We start from the raw sequence: 19143 nt of genomic DNA on the forward strand, positions 1-19143 counted from the left end.
TCCACCCTTCTGTCATTTTACATTATTATTTGTCCCGAGTGGTGTTTTGAAGAGGGCTGTAATTGTTGTTTTGTAATGTAAACTGCCTGTCTTGGCTGTTATGCTCATTATGAAGTTGAGATAGTGGACAGGCGGTCCAGGGATTAAGGAGCAAAGAACGGCCAACACTCACTGATAGTCTGTAAGTTTGTGATAATGTTCATTGATAAAAAATGAGGGGGGCATACAAACACAGTTTAATAGTTTAGGGGCCTGTGGACCGAGATGGACATATTTGTGATTTCCCATGCTTAACTCAGAAAGACAGGCTAAATTATATCTAAAATGCATCCCAAACCGCATACTTCTGCACTATTTTTCATCATTTTGAAGTTAAAGTAGTGTGAGTAGTATGTTTACACTGAAAATGCAACAAAAATACGTGTACTGAGAGTACCCGGATGATGCACTTTTTCAACGGTCAAAACAGAGTGTGGAATGTTGGAAACTTCATGCACTTGTACTTGCTGTACATAGCGGATGGGGCGGAGTTACCAACAGCAATGGTGATCTGGCAAATCAATTGCATATAATGGAGAATATGACAACTAGCGAAACTTCTGTGAAGACAGCTTCTTACAAAAGTTAGTTTAACGCTTTACCATCATACCATGCTGTGCAAATATGTATATTATTGAGATAGAAGTGAACTGAGGGTGAATAGCGCACTAAAGCTAGTGGCAAACCAATGTTTGTAGTTAAAAAAGTTAAGTGTTCCATTTGGGAGGATACTACACTTCATGCACTACATGGCTGAGTGCATAGTGTCGTTTGGGACACAGTTCTAGTCTTAACTGTTTCTCCTTAGCTGTAGATTGTTAGTACACAGGGCCAATCAAGGAGATTAAGAAAAGGTTGTAGCAGCATGTACGGTGTCACAAGCTTTAAAATATGGCATCATATTTCGTATCTCGGTCTCGTATCGTCCGCCTCCCTTCATCAGCACACTATTGTGGCCATAAATTAACTGCCCATGCTGCGGCAACAGTAATTTGATACAAGAACATAATGTTCATAAATAGCTAAATGTATTATTAAGATTTATCCGAATAAGTAATTCTCACTAAAGTACTTAGATAAGTAATATAGCTTATTATCCGTACTGTAGCATGTTTGCAATTGCGTATTCATAGAATGTACGGTCACAGGTGTCCTTTTATAGTAATTTTACAGTGCCTGCGAACATGGCTCATCCAATCCCAGTTTTGAGCTGGAACATTCCGTTTTATTAAAATCTGTTACCTGCCAGTTGTTTGTTTTGCCCCTGCCGCATTAGGAATAAAGTGAGAGGGGTCTGTGCTATTAGCAGGGGGACTGGGTTGTTTGCAGAGGGGCTGTTTGTGTTAACAGTGTTGAGGGGTGGGTAAGAGAGAAGTATTAAGGTACAGCCTATCTGCCGTCAGCCCCTCACTTGAATGTTCAAACAATTACATGAATGGATGTATGATAACAGTGTATGTATAGCCAAAGCATTTCTGTCATTAAGGGTGACTTTAGTGATCCTGTTTTTCCCTGCAGTTCCTCACTTCTCAGTGAAAGCTTATGAATTCTTTCTCATAAGCCACAAAGCAAGCAGTTGAAGGTCAATAATACCAGTGGCAATTGAAATCCTAGTGGTGGGGCGGAATTAAATTGTAATGCGTCATTGCTGGTCATGTTCCATTAATGCAGTTATGTCAGTTTGTAATAATTAAGTGATAATATTTCCCTAAACATACAGCCTGAAAGCAATATTTATAAAAGCACATATCTAAAACATGTTTTGTGCTATCTCTATATTTTGTGATTTATTTCTGTTGTAATAGTGATTTAGATATTTTGTTAATATTCATATAGTGGTTTAATTCCATTTGAATCTAAGATGGTGTACAGATTTGTGCTATTTAAAATGAATCAACCTCTGCTTGACGGAAAGCATTTGTTGTAGTAAATTTAAGGTCTTGAGGATCTCTGTTGTCTCTTGTTGCTTTTTCAGTCTCTTGGTCACCTAAAGAGGCTAATCCCCTGATAGATAGCAAACGGGGAAAATGTTAGCGGTTAACTAGTTTGGCTTAAACAAGAGAAAATGTGTTCTGTCCATTTTGAAACTAGCGATGGGTGTCTTAAAGCACAATGGCCGGGTTTTATCCTGAGATTAGGTATTGTGGTTAAAGCTAAACTACCTTCCATCAGAGCAAGGCGAGTGCGGCCCTTTCAGCCCATGCTAACAAGAATTCTCCACATTGCAGACCCACTCAGAGTAATTAAATCAATCCTTTTGTACTCTCCGCTCTCTCCTTCAGTGACGAGCGAATATCTGATTATTGCCTTCATGCATATTCAAAAAGACTCCCTGACTGGTACTTCATCTCAATCACACAAAACCATGTTCATCTTGGTTTTTTTCACCCTTTTTTTTTTTAATTTAGCTTATTTCTTTTTTTATTTCTCTCTCTCTCTCTCTGTTTTTCTCACATTTTAACTCCTGACAACACAAAAGAGGGACATGGCATTCAGAGGCACAGAATGAACGAGAGAGGAGAGTCAGCCCACTTAAAATAAATCGTAAATGTTCAAAAAGTGACTGAGTGGCAGAGGAGTGGAGATCTTCCCCTTCAAACTCAGATAGACAAATTGGATTACTGGGTATTGGATTAAACAGAAAACGGGTGGATAAGAAATGAGAAGAGCTTGCTGTGATCACAGGGTTTAATATATTTCTTTTCTTTTTCTTTTCTTTATGGCCTCTTCTCTCCACCCTCAGCTTTTTTTTTTTTCTTTTTTTTTTTTTCCTCGAGTAAAGACACCCAGATCTTAGAAGGACTCAGGATTAATTTGTAATTGTTCTGGTTTCTTGAAGCTTTAGAAAGATTTTTATCTAAATCAATTGAGGGGGAATTTTGTAATTAAACAAAATGCCAAGCAAAACAATCCCCCTGTTGTGGAGGTTTACTTCAGAGTTATTTCGCTTTTTATCATTCTGTAAATATCTAAATAAGGTTCTAATTTAAAAAATAGAACGTTAAATTCACATAATTAATTTGCTATTCACAGCATTTTGCCTAATGACATGCCTTGAAAATAAAAAACATTCAGGACTATAATTTAAACAACTTTCGAAAGATCTTGTATGCTAATGTTTCCCAAATATCAAGTTGTAGTTTTTGTAACTAAGCTCAGATATTTAATTGATATTTTGGAAATACTACAGTGCTAGTTGTGGGTTATTTGACAAATTAGCGCAGATTAAAATTGAACAGGTACATACACATCTGATAAAGTCTAGCATATAGATATTTACATGACATTTTACATTTGGGTTTTGTTTTGTGTGGTAGGGTGTGCGCTGTCGCTGTTAGTAAATAATCAATAAAGGTTAACAGGAATGAGGGGCAGATTGTGAAATGTGTGAGGATTTCATTAATGCTATCTGGTTTGAATGATTCAGTGGCTGAGATGACTATCTTAATCTGATTTGACTATAGAGGCCAGATCACCCTGCCATGGACACAGGCCCTCAGGCCTAACAGACGAGCCTGGCCCCTGCAGCCTGCTCGTGTGAATGTGTAGACTGTAGGGTTTGAATATGTTTCTCATGTTACTGTGCTTCATTCTAAAGAGAATACTATTGGGAGTGAAAGGCCAAGCTAGGGAAGCATGTTTTTTTATTATAGAAAATTTTATATTCATATATTTATTATATATAAAACAAATGTTATTTCAGTCAAACCATGGAAACATTTATTATCAGAATTTAGAAACATTTATTATCAGAATTATTGGAATTTTCTATATAATTAGCAAAGAAAAAATTCCAACATGTATTTTACAAAGTTGAATTTGTATGTATGTAATATTACAAATGGCTTGATTTTGAAAGCAACTAATTTAAGCTTAGATGTAAATTATCAATTCAGAATTATGCAAAACCATTTTTATTTCTTTATATACATTGTTTGGACATTTTCATATCAGTTTATCAGTGCAGAAATATACACATTCAAAATATTATTTGTAAAATGCATCAAAGAACACTCATTATATATGAGAAAATAGAGCTTCAACTTTGATTTAAAAAACAACATGATGTTTTGGCTGCCTACAGAGCCTTCATCAGACATAAAGAACATCAGATACAAACAATATTTTTAAAAATGTATCAACGGAAATATTTTTCAAACATAAAAATATATCTGTTTAAACTGTCCAAATTCTGGCTATTTGACTGTGAGCATACAGTAGGTCTTTAAATTAAAGGATTTAAGCTTGTCTTTGGACATCAGTTTTTGTTTTTGTTTTTTTTTTCCTCAGAGTTTATGTGTTGCCACTGTAGAGTGTGTATGTAAGGGTGTGTTTGAGTGTGCGCTGTTTGTTTAAATGGTAAAGCGAGGACTTTCATGCTGTCAGTGCTCAAGCTCTGGCAATGGCCTCTGGGATGCGACTCCTAATCCGTCATTCCCTTACAGTGTCACACAAGCTTAATATTACCATTTATTATTTGCTTGTTTCATTTGACTGTGCGTCGCTACAATGACCTGTCACTGCACAATTTATCCCTTCTGAGCAGCACTATTTAAAAGTTGACTACAATAATCCAGGCTTGATTCCTAAATCCTGGACCCTTTTTTCCCCGTCTATTCTACGTTTACGTCAAATGCTAAATTTCACACATCTGGCACTGGCAGACATGAGAACGACTCCCCTGGTAAAGGGCTGATGAGTTTTAGGGGGGGGGTCGGTGGGTGACAGGGCCACCATCCCACTGGGGGCCGCTGCTGGCTTTGTTGTGGCTAGCGGATTTGTCTCTCTCACATGACCAGCATCACTGTCACATGGTGCCAAGCGAAAAACAAAACAAAGAAAGATCCAAGGCACAAGTTCCCACATCAGATTTATTGAAGACTTTGTAATGGCTTTAGAACACTGTCATGCTGCTTCTATAACCTTTTAAATATTAAGGTGTATAGCAAGGAAATTTGTCTTTTTGTATTTGAGTTTTATTTGGAGATTTCTAGACAGTTTGTTAGGCACATTAGTATCTGTCTTTATCGACTCTTTCGATAAAGACATGCAATGAACGTGAATCATGACTGAGGCTAGCATTCTGTCTAACATCTTCTGTTGCGTTCCATGGAGGAAAGAAAGTCATATGGGTTTGGAGCACCTTAAAAGTAAAAGATGACAATTTTTGGTGTCTGAACTATGCTTTAAGTGCACATAGAGATCATCCAAAAGCAATCTAATGCATACATACTTTAACAACTCTATTTAACAGCGTGCCACTCATTTTCATCTGACTCAACATAAAGCTACAAAAGTTGAGCTTGAAGTCATCACATTAGTAAAAAGAGTGTTTTTGTGTACAGATGCCATGCTAATGCTGTTGTTGATGCTGTCAGGAACAGACAGGTATCACAGGGGCGTAGAGTAGGTGATGTGATTACATAAGCTTAAAGGATCTTTCATCTCTTCTCCTCTTTCATCCCTCTTCAAAGACATAATTAGTGTCACAAAAATGCTCAGAATACTGACATCAGAGTCATTCTCCCTGAGCCCACTTAGCAGTTTTACCCCACGGCTGACTCCAGGCCTAAACTACCTAAATCACCAAATCCAAAGTCAGCTTTACTTTCATATCTTCAGAGTTCAAAAAATATTTTAATCAAGATGGCATCACTTGGCCAAATATATATATATATATATATATATATATATATATATATATATATATATATATATATATATATATACACATACAGTACTGTGCAAAGTCTTAGGCACATAACATTTTTCACAAAAACATTTGTCTTATGATGGTTATTTATATCTGCTACTTTAGTGTGTCAATAGGAAATATACATTTTATCCTCCCAAACATTAATTTGCAAATACAAAAGATTAGAATAGAAGAACAGGGAGCCCTGCAAGAGATGGCATGGCCCACACAGAATGAAACAGCATCTTTTTTTGTCATATTTTCAAAGTGAATGGTTACAGAGAGGATGCAAGTCCATAACATTCTGCCAAGCACCTTGTTTTGCATTCCAGAGAAGACAAAGTCACACAGGTTTGGAACAACTTGAGTGAGTCTAAGTGATGAGTGTGACAAAAATATAATTTACGGATGAATTATCTCTCGCACATTAGTGATAATTGTTTTACTTTTTACATTGCAGTGAAATTTTTAACAATATCTCACAGGCTCAGTTATATTATTGTGTATATGAATATACAGTATATGCTGATTATGAACCGAAGCAATATCATGCGTTGTTAACGCCTACTATTGTCACTATTTCACTATGCAAGTCCATCATGCATTTTTAGTCCAGTATATTCTGGGTTTACAGTATATATATACATTGACTACAGAATTTAGATCATTCGTTTTGTCCACAGAAAAGTTAAATCGCATTTTATCTCTGTGTTTAGAGGCGTGTTTGCGTGTTTTTTTCAGTTTATATCTTGTTTTGTGTTGTCCTTAAGACAGCACCAGTTGTCGTGCAGATTTCTGACTCCTTAGTATGGTTATGGTCGGGGTAGGTATAGGAGTGTGCTTTAGTGATAGGAACCAATGACTCCCTACTATGTTTAGGGTTAGGGGTGGGCTGTAGGGAAAGGGAACAATCAGCAGTGAGTAAGAATGTGGTGGGGAGTCTTTGGCACATCACCATCAAACACAGAGTAAAGGCCAAAGTATACTTCAGGTGTGTGCGTTGTGGATCTCTCCACGCACAGTATGTGTGACATAGATCGCATCATCATCACAGCCATGCGGCTTGACCACATGCCAACTAGAATTTCTTGACTCGTGTATGCAACCCTCGGCTGTGCGCGTTGTGTGCTCATGCACTGGCCATTGACTGTACTAAAAGTGTTTCACAAAGCAGTTGTAGTGCGCATGTGTCGAACACATTCCTATCCGTTCGTGGTCAGAGAAGTATACTCAGGAAGGCAACACCGGCGCGAGCCGATCTGCAATGTGCACACCTGAAGTATACTTTGGCCTTTACTGTGCTTGATTCGCTGTCTGCTCGCAGTACATTAATTAAGCATGCGATCAGCAGACCAAGAGGTATTTACACACAATGCTGATGTTTGCATGGATTTACATGCACTGATGTATAACAGCTCTGATATAAAAAAATTATACTTAAAAACTCAATAGGTCAATAGAGACCATAATTACAGAATCATCCTAAAACTGACCAAGCGTTATCATTATATAAACATTTTACTGTAACACATTTTCTTAAATTGGATCTGCAAATGTTTATGCCGAAATTACCGCTTGTTTTGGTGACCAATGAAGGCATCGCATAACGGAACTATTCTTTTTCCCGGTGTGTTGTGAAAAAAGTGCTTGTTTTAAGCACTTGCTATTGCAGTGATGGACTCGAGACAGAGCGCAGCTGTAACGTTCCAGTGTCGTAAATGTGCCCAAAATCCCTCAATAAATTATGCATTTATGAAAACTTGTTAAATTAAAACCAGTTATATGGTGACAGGAACTTTGCTCATTGTATTAATGTGAAAGTAAATTTTTTTCATTAAAAATTTCACTTGAGTAAAAGTAAAAAGTACCCACATTTACAACTACTCTTAAAAGTAAATTTTCTGCTAAAGTTACTCAAGTAAATGTAACTGAGTATATGTGATGATTTTTATAGAATGAATGAAGTCTATTAACACAGGTGTAGTTCATCACATTAACTAAGGACAGTTTGAACACTAGATAAATTGTTTTATCTTTTAAATCTGTCTCTCCTTTGTGTGAAATGTTTTGGTTGAAAAGTGTGCTTGTACTGTCTGACTTTCAAAAATTGCTATCTAATCTTATGCAATGACATTTTTTACATTCATAGTGGCTAAAGTGTCCAAATACTTTTTGGGACAACTGTATGTAAAATATCCTCAAATATGTGCGATTGATTTTGAAAAAAAATATTTTAATCTGACAATTAAACCAATTGACTCTTACATGTTGTTTGGAGTTGCTCTTCCATCCGTTCCTTCCTGTCAAGTGCCCTGAGCAAAGGGCGGAACCCCACCTGCAGTTTCCAACTATGTACGTTTGGCATTTGCACATGTAGGCCTCAGGCATAGGAAATATCAGTGTATTTTGAACATATTGGATCTGCAGTTTGTAAAGCTCTGAAGCTGCACAAAGACCCCGTAGTTGAGGTTTTAATCCCAGGCATTGCAGGAAAATAACCAGACTGCATTAATCCAATCCTTAATCCAGCATCATCTCTGTTTTATTGACAATGGTAGTACCTTGTGAAGTGTCTAACATGTAGGTAGTGAACACACATCTGGATGGCTTCCTAACATGCGTGTCAGTCTGTGCTGTTGAGAAAAGCCTGTAAAATAATCTCATTTAATGCACTTTATACTCAGAGAGGTGTGAGAAAAGTGCTTAACTGTGCCAGAGAAAGTTGGTCAGGAGTCTGTTTTTGTATGTGAGGAAGCATTTTACTCTGAATGGATGTGTGAAAAAGCCACAATTAAACTTAAAAAGTAAATTGTTTTATTGATTCTTAAAGAAATAGTTCACCAAAAAATTTTTAAATTCTTATGTTGTTCCAAACTGATATGAGTTATTTCTGTGAATGTAAAAGATGATGTTAAGCAGAATGACAGCCTCTGTCAATTTTCAAAAGATGCAATGAAAGTGAATGGCAACTAAGACATCATTCATGTTAAATGGAAGAAAGTTAAACAGTTTTGGAACAACATGAATGTAAGTAAATGATGACAATTTTCATTTTGTCATCCCTTTATGGTGGAACACATCTATCATATCTTTTGTTGAATTTAAGAGATTATTACCCACATTAACCCAAGTTCAAACTACCTTTAAAAGACATTACCAAACATGTAATACAATGATATTTATACTAAGACTTGAAGAATATTATATCAAAATTCTAACATGCTGTGGCTCTGTTTTGTATGTGTTACAGGGAATAATAAGGAAGAGGAGGAAGCCATGATGCAGGAATGGTTCACGCTGGTCAACAAGAAGAACGCTCTGATCCGCCGACAGAACCAGCTCTCTCTGCTGTGAGTTCACATTTACCCTTTCGTACTCTCTCCATCTCTCACGTTTACCAATGGCAGCAGTGTTATCTCAGCACACACACCTATAATATGTTGAGACCCACACTTGAAATAATTTTCCCAGGAGACCTGAGCCCAGTCAGAAGGTCGGGCCGCTCATTCACTTCCTCCCCTCCCCCGACGGTCATCCACTGCAAAACTGACAAAACGTGATATCAGAACAGACGCGTCTGCAATAATGTGATTTCAAAGGCTGTATTATTCCGCCCATTATGAGAATTGGATCAGCTGGGGGGGGGGGATGAAAAAATGACTTCATTTGCCTAAAAGAGGAATCCATTATAGCAGTAACTGACATTATTTACCCTTCTTTTTTAACTACTTTCACACTTATTTTGTCCCTAAAAAGATGATCTTTTTTTTATATCCTTTTCTTTTAAAGTGAGTGCAAGATGTATAAAAATCTGTCGGCTGTTCATTCTGCATAAAGAACGTGTGAGTGAGAGGAGGAGAAGAAAGAGACAGAGTTTCAAAGCTTTCACAAATGACAGATTGAAGTATTCTAATCACATTATATCACTAGAAAAGGGCTTTTTAAGTGCTCAATTAAAAGGGCCTTGATAATTTCTCTTTCTTCAATTTCTTTTTAGTCACTGAACAGGCTGTGAAGGACAAATTCTATTAGGGACAGAGTTAGCTCATTTCCAATACATTTGAAAGTGGTGAAATTTAATTTGCTGCTTGATACCCCACTCGCCCGTTCCCACCCCCCCATGCCGTTTCCTCAGCGCTCTTGCCCAAGAAGCCCTGCTGTTCCGGTTTGTGTATCACTTATTTGCAGTAGATTAATGTGAGGTGGGGAAGGTGTTGGCGAGTTCACGAATCAATGTTTATTAAAGGTTTCTTTAAGTGTTTAATGATTTAGTAATTAACATATTGATGAACTTTTACAACTTGCCCAGGGAGAAGGAACATGATCTGGAGAGACGCTTTGAGCTGCTGAACCGAGAACTAAGGGCAATGCTGGCAATTGAAGGTAAGAGGGAGTGAAAGAGGGATTTGGGGGGAATTTGAGGGCCGCTCTGTTGAAAGACAAAGATCCTCTCCTACTTAATTAAACCTGCCCGCGACTGGCTCTTCTACACCTCCGCCATTGCTCCGCCCACTGCACGCACTGTTTTGAAAACATTAGTGGTTGTTTCAGTGCTCTCTGTTAGCTTACAGTCTTTTTACACATTCTGCCTTGGATTACATATGATTTGGTATAAAAATCTGAGGCGGTGCAACAGTAAGAAAAGATGTCACATCTGCATCGATATTAAATCTCTGTGATGCGCCCCGGGGCATCCCAGGACGTGGTCGTATTTTATAAGCTTTTTGAGAGTGTGTTATACAGACAGGTAAGGAAGGTAAAAAAATAAAGCCTATTGTGTGATATTAAAGTTGCCTGGTTAAAATGTAATCCCTTTGACTGTGTCCTCTTTCGCAAAATGAACCTTTTACAATCAATGCAAATTGATTTTACAATTCGATGGTGACCCTCTCACCCCTTGGCTAGCCATGGTAATTTCTTTCTCCACCTGATAAGCTAGCTGATCCATCATAAATCAATTCTAATTAGTTGGAAGAGGTTGACAGTGGACATGAATAGCCAAGCAGAGAGCAAAGCTCCCTATACGCTTATATTGTGATGCTGTGGTTTGCTTAGAAGACGCCACACAGTGGGGAATAATGTGTATCTGTTGTGCCATGGTCGCATCGGATTTCTCACCGTCAGGGCTTCACTGATGCAGATTAAAGGGATAGTTCAAACAAAAATGAAAATTCTCTCATTATTTACACACCCTCATAATATCCCGGGTGTGAATGATTTTCTTTCTTCACCAGAACACATTTGAAGAAAAATATCTTAGCTCAGTAGGACCTTAAAATGAAAGTGAATGGAGAGTTCTCTTTTGATGCACAGACAGTCAGCATAAACTTCATCCATAGAGCACCAGCTGTTAAATTAATGTCTCCTAAAGTTTGATGTAGTTGTTGATACCGGGGCAGTAGTTATAAGGTACAATTTGTCAACTTATGCAAATATGTTTAAGACAGCAACATGCTTTTTTGAGTAATAAATTATAATTTCTTGGTTGTTTCAGTCACCTTAAAGGGATAGTTCAGCCAAAAAATTATCTCATCCCAGATGTATATGACTTTCTTCTGCAGAATGTTTAGAAGAACATTTCAGCTCTGTATGTCCATATAATGCAAGTGAATGGGTGCCAACATTTTGAAGCTACAAAATCCACATAAATGGAGCATAAGTAATCCTTCTGACTCAAGTGGTTAAATCCATTGTTCAGACACGATATGATAGGTGTGGGTGAGAAACATCTACATTTTTAAGTCATTTTTTGTCATAAGTTCTTCTCCCTGCTCAGTAGGGGGCAATATGAATGAAGAATGTGAATCACCAATAACAGAAGAAGGAGAAGGTGAAAGTTAAGGAAAAAGGACTTAAATATTTATCTGTTTCTCAATCACACCTATCACATCGCTTCAGAAGAAATGGATTTCACCCCCAGAGTCATCTGAAGTACTTTTATGTTGCCCTTATATGCTTTTTGGAGCTTCAAAATTTTGGCCCCATTCACTTGCATTGTAAGGACCTTCAAAGCTGAAGTATTCTTATAAAAATCTTTGTTTGTGTTCAATAGAAGAAAGTCATACACATCTGGGATGGCATGAGGGTGAGTTAATGATGAGAGAATCTTCATTTTTGGATGAACTAACCCTTTAAACAAAATTGAAAATGACAAATAAGTATTTATTCTCAAAATAAATGTCATAATTTCCAGGACATTCATTAGCTCTATAAATTTACAATATTTAAAAAAAATATTAAATATTAGATTAAATTGCCTCAAAATCATTACAAAAAAGGATCTTGTGGAACAGGACAATTTAGCAGTGCATAGTGACAAACAGGTGTTTGAAAAGTCCTGTGGTAGTTTTTATTGCCATTTCATTTAGCCCAGTTGTGTCCTATAGAATAAAATCCAATGAAAGTGAATGGTGACTGAGATTGTCAGACACTAACATTCTACAAATCATTTCCTTTCATATCCCATTGAAGAGAGCAAGTAATGTGGGTTTGGAACAACATACGGGTGAGAAAATGATGACAGAAGTTTCATTTTTTGTGAACTATCCCTTTAAAAAAAGTGTTCCTCCATGCAGAGAGCTTCTGTGATACTAAACATTAAATGCTTGGCCGGTAACAGCACGTTAAGCTAGTAATGTTCAGTGCATCTCAAATGTTGAAGTGCCTTGTGTCCACTTATCAGTGAACACGTTCTGAAAACAGGAAATGAAGTGAGTTCCAAATATTGGTCTGGATGTGCAAGGGTGAGAGGGCCCATCCACTGCAGTGGTAATTCAGTCCCTGCTGCTTGTAACAGCCCTATCAGTCCACACACTGCTACCTGTTGAATTATCAGTTATTTTCTCTCTCTCACTTTATCTCTCTTGCTCCCTCTCTCTCCCTTTCTCCCATGAGGCTGAGCACTTGGCATTCAGAGTGAGGGTGTTTCTGAAGCGAGTCAGAGATAGTTCTGAGCTGCTGGTGAGGAGATTTGTGCATCAGTTTCTTATTTGGAGCCCCGACGGGCTCTCGCACCCGGGCAATGCAGACAGGTAATTGCTGATTTGCTTGGTCAGCTGATGACAGTGGAAGTGTAGTGGTCGAGGCATTCAGACAGACACATACAGACTTTCTCTCATATCAGCACACACTCTCTGGCTGATAGAGAAAAGCACTTGCCCCTCCTCGACCCCACAACTGTGTAGAGGAGAATCTACAGCCATCGTGACCCGGTGTGTGCCAGAAGGCTAGTTCAGATGTCATGGAGAGGTTTGGTTAGCATTTAGTGCATGTTAGGTATGTTCAGTTCGTTCCAAACCTATATGAATTTATTTTTTCTGTGAAATGCAAAAAGGAGATCAATCCATTCACTTGCATTGAATGGGAAAGAGCATTTTCGACATTCCAAAAAAGTGATACACAGAAGAAATTAGGCCATAACAGGTTTGGAACAACATGAGGGTGAGTAAAGAATGATCACATTTGTATTTGTCTTTAAAAATAAATAAATAACAAAATCTCTCAAAGGGTGTTTGATTTTATAGATCGAAGCTGTCCCAAAATGTTTCGATAATTGCACAGTACCCGTACTAGTATGTCAGACTGACATGACAAATGGAACAACCTTTGCCAGATGGACCAGGTTTTTCTTTATTCTTATCTATTAATATTGATGAAAAAGGGATCATTACTCACTGAATTCAGGTGCACTTGATGCCTGTTGCTTTAAGCATTAGATCTGAAGCCTGTGAATATCAGAAAGAGAGAAAATATTGTAGAAATTTTAACACACGGTATAAAGGCAGGTTGAAAAGATGCTTAGGATTCGGTTAAAGGTGTGAAGCAAATAGGGCGAGTGTTAATGCCAGCTAAACGATAACCCCTTCAGTCTCCGCTCTGCTGTTTGGAGGGAACGAAAAGTAGCGAGGCCTTCCACAATATGCCATGACTCCTATTTCTCTGCCTCCAAATTGATCCTTTTTGGCCTTTTTATCTGCCTGCCATGCACACACACACACACACTCTCTCAAATTCTTACCCCCCCCCCTTCCCTCTCCCTATTTCTTTCTTTCCTCAAATGTGCGGTGCACTCCGGGCGTTATATTTGAAAGTGGACGCTCCTTTTGCAGAGGGATTTCTGCATAGGTCCCCGAGTTTTGTTGTTACGGTTTTATATGATAAGCTTTTTTATATGTTTAAAATCAATATGTAATCCTGTGCAAGGGCTTATCCCCCTACAACCCCATTTGTAAATCTATTTGAGCTTTGTTATATGTCTGGGCTGCCGTATTCCTCAGATTGATTGGGTGCAGTGTGAGAATCCTATCAAATGGCCGGCTTTGATGATGTTGCAAACTCTTTCAAGATTGCTAGTTGACTGGAACTGGAGATAAGGCGAGACGACAGTTTCTCATTTTACACCATTCACTGAAATCTGTGTTCATTTCCATTTAGGCGTTGCTTTCTAAATTTGACTCTCAATGTCCACTTTTATACAGCTGCACCTAATAGACATTTCTATTGCAGTCACTTATCTTTAATATTTGTTTCGTGTTAAGAAATGTCACAGTTTTTCATGTAATGTTTGTGTTAATATAATTTTTAGAACCTTTGTGTTCTTAGTTTTTTTTTTTTATAACTGTTTGACTTATTTTGGAGGATAATATTCTATATCGCCGATGTGGCCAGTTTCAGAGTTTGCATTAAATGGATATTCCGGGTTCAATGGCAGTTCTGGCATACTTAGTGCCCTAGGTGAGATCCGACGTGTTGCCCCCCCTTAATATCAACAACAACAACATGAGAATCAGATCAGTATTTAAGTCATTTTTATACTCTAAATCTCCACTTTTACATTTGATGTCATGTTGGTTTCACTTTCACATCTGAAAGTGTTAGTGGAGATTTAGGGTAAAAAGGGACTTAAATACTGATCTGTTTCTCACCCACATCTATTATATTGCTTCTGAAGACATAGATTAAACCACTGGAGTCATATGGATTACTTTTATGCTGCCTTTATGTGCTTTTTGGAGATTCAAAGTTCTGGACAAAATTCACTTGCGTTTTATGGATCTACAGAGCTGTAATATTCTTCTAAAAATATGCATTTGTATTCTGTAAAAGAAATAAAACCATGTTTCTAGAATGGCATGATGGTGAGTAAATGATGAGAGAATTATCATTTTTGGGTATACTATCCCTTTAAATAAAAATAACTTGACAATAAATATAGAAATGAAGTAACTACAGTAGAAGTCAGATGTTTACATACACCTTAGCCAAATACATCTAAACTCAGTTTTTCACAATTCCTGACATTTAATCGTAGAAAACATTCCCTGTCTAAGGTAAGTTAGAATCACTACTCTATTTCAAGAATGTGAAATGTCAGAATAATAGTAGAGAGAATTATTTATTTCAGCTTTTATTTCTTTCATCATATTCCTAGTTGGTCAGATGCATACATACATTTTGTTTGTATTTAGTAGCATTGCCTTTAAATAGTTTAATTTGGGTCAAATGTTTTGGGTAGACTTCCACAAGCTTCTCACAATAAGTTGCTGGAATTTTGGCCCATTCCTCCAGACAGAACTGGTGTAACTGAGTCAGGTTTGTAGGCCTCCTTGCTCGCACACGCTTTTTCAGTTCTACACAAATGTTCTATTGGATTGAGGTTAGAGCTTTGTGATGGCCACTCCAATACCTTGACTGTGTTGTCCCAACTTTGGAGGTATGCTTGAGGTCATTGTCCATTTTGAAGACCCATTTGCGACCAAATTTTAACTACCTGCCTGATAACTACCTGTCTTGAGATTTTGCTTCAATTTATCCACATAATTTTCCTTCCTCATGATGCCATATATTTTATGAAGTGCACCAGTCCCTCCTGCAGTAAAGCACCCCCACAACATGATGCTGCCATCCCATGCTTCACGGTTGGGATGGTGTTCTTTGGCTTGCAAGCCTCACCCTTTTTCCTCCAAACAAAACGATGGTCATTATGGCCAAACAGTTCAATATTTGTTTCATCAGACCAGAGTACATTTCTCCAAAAAGTAAGATCTTTGTCCCCATGTGCACTTGCAAACTGTATTCTGGCTATTTATGGTGGTTTTGGAACAGCTTCCTTGCTGAGCTGTCTTTCAGGTTATGTCGATATAGGACTCTACTGTGGATATATATACTTGTGTACCTGTTTCCTCCAGCATCTTCACAAGATCCTTTGCTATTGTTCTGGGATTGATTTGCATTTTTCACACTAAACTACGTTCATCTCTAGGAGACAGAATGCTTCTCCTTTCTGAGCTGTATGATGGCTGCGTGGTCCCATGGTGTATATACTTGCTTACTAATTGTTTGTACAGATGAACGTGGTACCTTCAGGCATTTTGAAAATTTTCCCAAGGATGAACCAGACTTGTAGAGGTCCACTATTTTTTTTTTCTGAGGTCTTAGGATTTTTTTTTTTGTACCATGATGCTGAGCAGAGGCACTGAATTTGAAGGTAGGCCTTAAAATACATCCACAGGTACACCTCCATTTCAGTAGAACCTCCCATCAGAAGCTAATTGACTAATTGTCTAAAGGCTTGACATAATTTTCTGGAGTTTTTCAAGCTGCTTAAAACCACAGTTAACTTCTGATCCACTGGAATTGTGATATAGTCAATTAAAAGTGAAACAATCTCTCTGTAAACAATCATTGGAAAAATGACTCGTGTCATGCACAAAGTAGATGTCCTAAACAACTTACCAAAACTATAGTTTGCTAATATTAAATCTATGGAGTGGTTAAAATAAATTGTGAATTTTTTAATAAACTAAGTGTATGTAAATTTCTGACTTAAACAATATATATATATATATATATATATATATATATATATATATATATATATATATATATATATATATATATATGTGTGTGTGTGTGTGTGTGTGTGTGTGTTTACTTTTTTTCACATACACTATAAAAACATATATACAGATGCCTTTATACTTTAAGAAGGTGTTCCTTCACAAGGGGACTATCATATTTGGGGTCCTTGGCATCAAAATGTTTAAAAACCCCTGAGTTGGATCATTCACATGTATGCTCAGAAATAGGATGCAGAGTAGGGTCTTAATGTTTATTCGTAGTCATTATGAATTTTATTTGTTTTTAATTATGTCAGTTATTTGTATCTGATATTGTAGAGTGAGACGTCTATTTTGGGTTTAGTGTGGTACGAATCCAGGAACTGTTTTCCCATCATCCTTCTTGTCATGGTTCTCCATATTGGTCTTTGTCTCATTCCCAGCTGGCATCTCTCCAGCTCCTTCTTATGCTGGCGCTCCCCGCCTGCCCACTTGCCCAAATCTGCTGTAATACGATCATGCATTTTTCCCTGGATTCCTCCAACACAACTTTTGAAAACCAAAGTTGTAACCAAAAAATGCTCCAGCAGGCCCAAAAGTTTGCTCTGTGTCTCCAGAAGGGTAAGTGAAGAGAGCATGTGTAAAGTTGTGTGCAGCAGCTGAATTTAGTGATCTTTAAGCAGAACTTTCAGAAGCTCTGTGCCTCCTGAAGCTGCCGAGCAGGTTGCACTCTTGAATAAATTTTGCTGTGGAGGAGGGTCATGGGGATTTGAACCAGCACATTCTTCTGTGGGTTGTGAGTGCTCACATGGTTACCATTGGTGTGCATTGTTAGGGTTATCTGAATAAGCACCAACCATGTGAGTTTTAACATGATTGCCCAGGGCAATGAGAGAGAGAGAGAGAGAGAGAGAGAGAGAGAGAGGGAGTAATCCAAAAAGAATTGCACCCCAATCCCCCCATACTTTTCCATCCCTCACTTCTTCAAGGAAGGAGAGGGAAAGGCAGAAGAGGAAGGAGCCAGTAGCTTCTGTAAGTGTTAACAGGGTTTTTTCTGTTGGTCATGATCACTCATTTACTCAGCTGTGTCCCTCAGCGTCTGTATTCATTGTTTACCTTCTTAATGAGGGGGGCGGCAACACTCCTGCTTGATTGACAGCTGCATGTGGCCTCTGCCGAAGGTGCAGGGGAGGATCTGTGGCTTTTTGGCTGGGAATGCTGAAGGGGAAGAGGAGGGAGGAGGTAAAGAGTCGAGGGGCTTTTTTTCTCTCTTTCTCTCTGTACGTCTTTGGGACATGCAGAAGACTTTTTTGTTGGCTGTAGACTACCCTCCAGGCAGGTCTTTGTGAAGTAGGCATTGTCGCTTTTGACGGAGGGGTAGCAGAAACGACAGAGCGAATTAAAGAGTGGGCTGGTGAGTCAAAGAGGCAGAGAACGTATGGAGGGTGATGCAGCATAAACAGTAGCTGTGGAAGAGGAAAGGCCTTTAGGATGTTAAGTTGAATGCTGTCAGGAAATGACCGGCCCATATCACAGGAACATTCCTTGAATTTGCATCTAATTTGCTAGAGCAATAAAAATGTTTTACTTAATATGTGTTTGTTTCCCAGCAGAATTTGTTAAATTGCTCTTTAAAGAAGAGTGGCCCTTTTTTATTTTCCTTCCTGCTGCTTTTCTTAAAGTTCTATTAATGCGTTAAAACAAATCCTCTCAAATATTTGGTGCCATGCTTTTAGTATTAGCCTCTCTCAAGCCTAATGACAGAACACCAAAGACTTTCATTTAGCTGCTGGAGGCCAAATAACTTTCAAATATTGTAACCGTGTACATTTTGCCACTGTGCTTCACTTCAAAGGCAGAGAAGGTTAAAGGAGAGCGAGGAGCAGACCTTTCAAGACAAACTCTGCTCTCAGCACCACACTGCAATATCACACAACCAGAGCAGATATATTTATTTTTAATGAAGTACACTTATTTTAAGGATTGACATTTCAGAAGGTCGAACGTGCGTTTTATCTTTTTGTCTCTGTTACCAAATCAGTCGCAGATAGATGCTGTGTTTTTAGTTTATTTTGTGTATGTGTGAGTGTTTTGTGAGTACATGTGCATGAGGGAGCACTTATAAAGCAGTCTAAAGACACTGGTAAAGTCTGTTCTTACAGCGGGCTGAAGAATAGGCCTGGTAAGATAACTTACCCTTGGCTGTGAGCAGGACCTAATCTGCACTGGTATCAGTAAGGCCTGATCTCGTCTGCCTGGCTGATATTTCAGACCCACTGTTGGCATGGGTTCAGGACCAGGTCACCTCGCAAAGACTTTGGATATAGTCACAAACTTTTCATATATATTTATTACCCCCGGATATAGTAAAACAAACCAAAAGCATACACACCAAAACATGAAGACCTTGTCCACTTCCAAGTTTCAGTGGAGAATTTGAATTTATTAATGGGGCTGATTATGTGGTGTTTAATCTGGGTCTCAGAACAGCAGCAATGCGTGACTTTGCGAGCACTTTCGAGGTATTTGAAAGCAGGTAATGAACTCAATGTTTACTTGTGTTATCAGATT

The 19143-nt window shown here is 38.1% G+C and overlaps 1 protein-coding gene across 3 annotated transcripts in view; it reads left to right on the top strand.

Annotated features, from left to right (window-relative positions):
* ehbp1 (EH domain binding protein 1) overlaps nt 1–19143 on the top strand; it is a 190321-nt gene that overhangs the window by 167953 nt on the left and 3225 nt on the right. For all 3 annotated transcript variants that reach the window (XM_052153523.1, XM_052153524.1, XM_052153525.1), the window contains 2 exons: nt 8985–9084; nt 10044–10117. In XM_052153523.1, the coding sequence (XP_052009483.1) occupies nt 8985–9084; nt 10044–10117 (174 nt within the window). The remainder of the gene's footprint in view (nt 1–8984; nt 9085–10043; nt 10118–19143) is intronic.

This window comes from Xyrauchen texanus, chromosome 22 (assembly GCF_025860055.1).
Source record: "Xyrauchen texanus isolate HMW12.3.18 chromosome 22, RBS_HiC_50CHRs, whole genome shotgun sequence".
Taxonomy (NCBI): Eukaryota; Metazoa; Chordata; class Actinopteri; order Cypriniformes; family Catostomidae; genus Xyrauchen; species Xyrauchen texanus.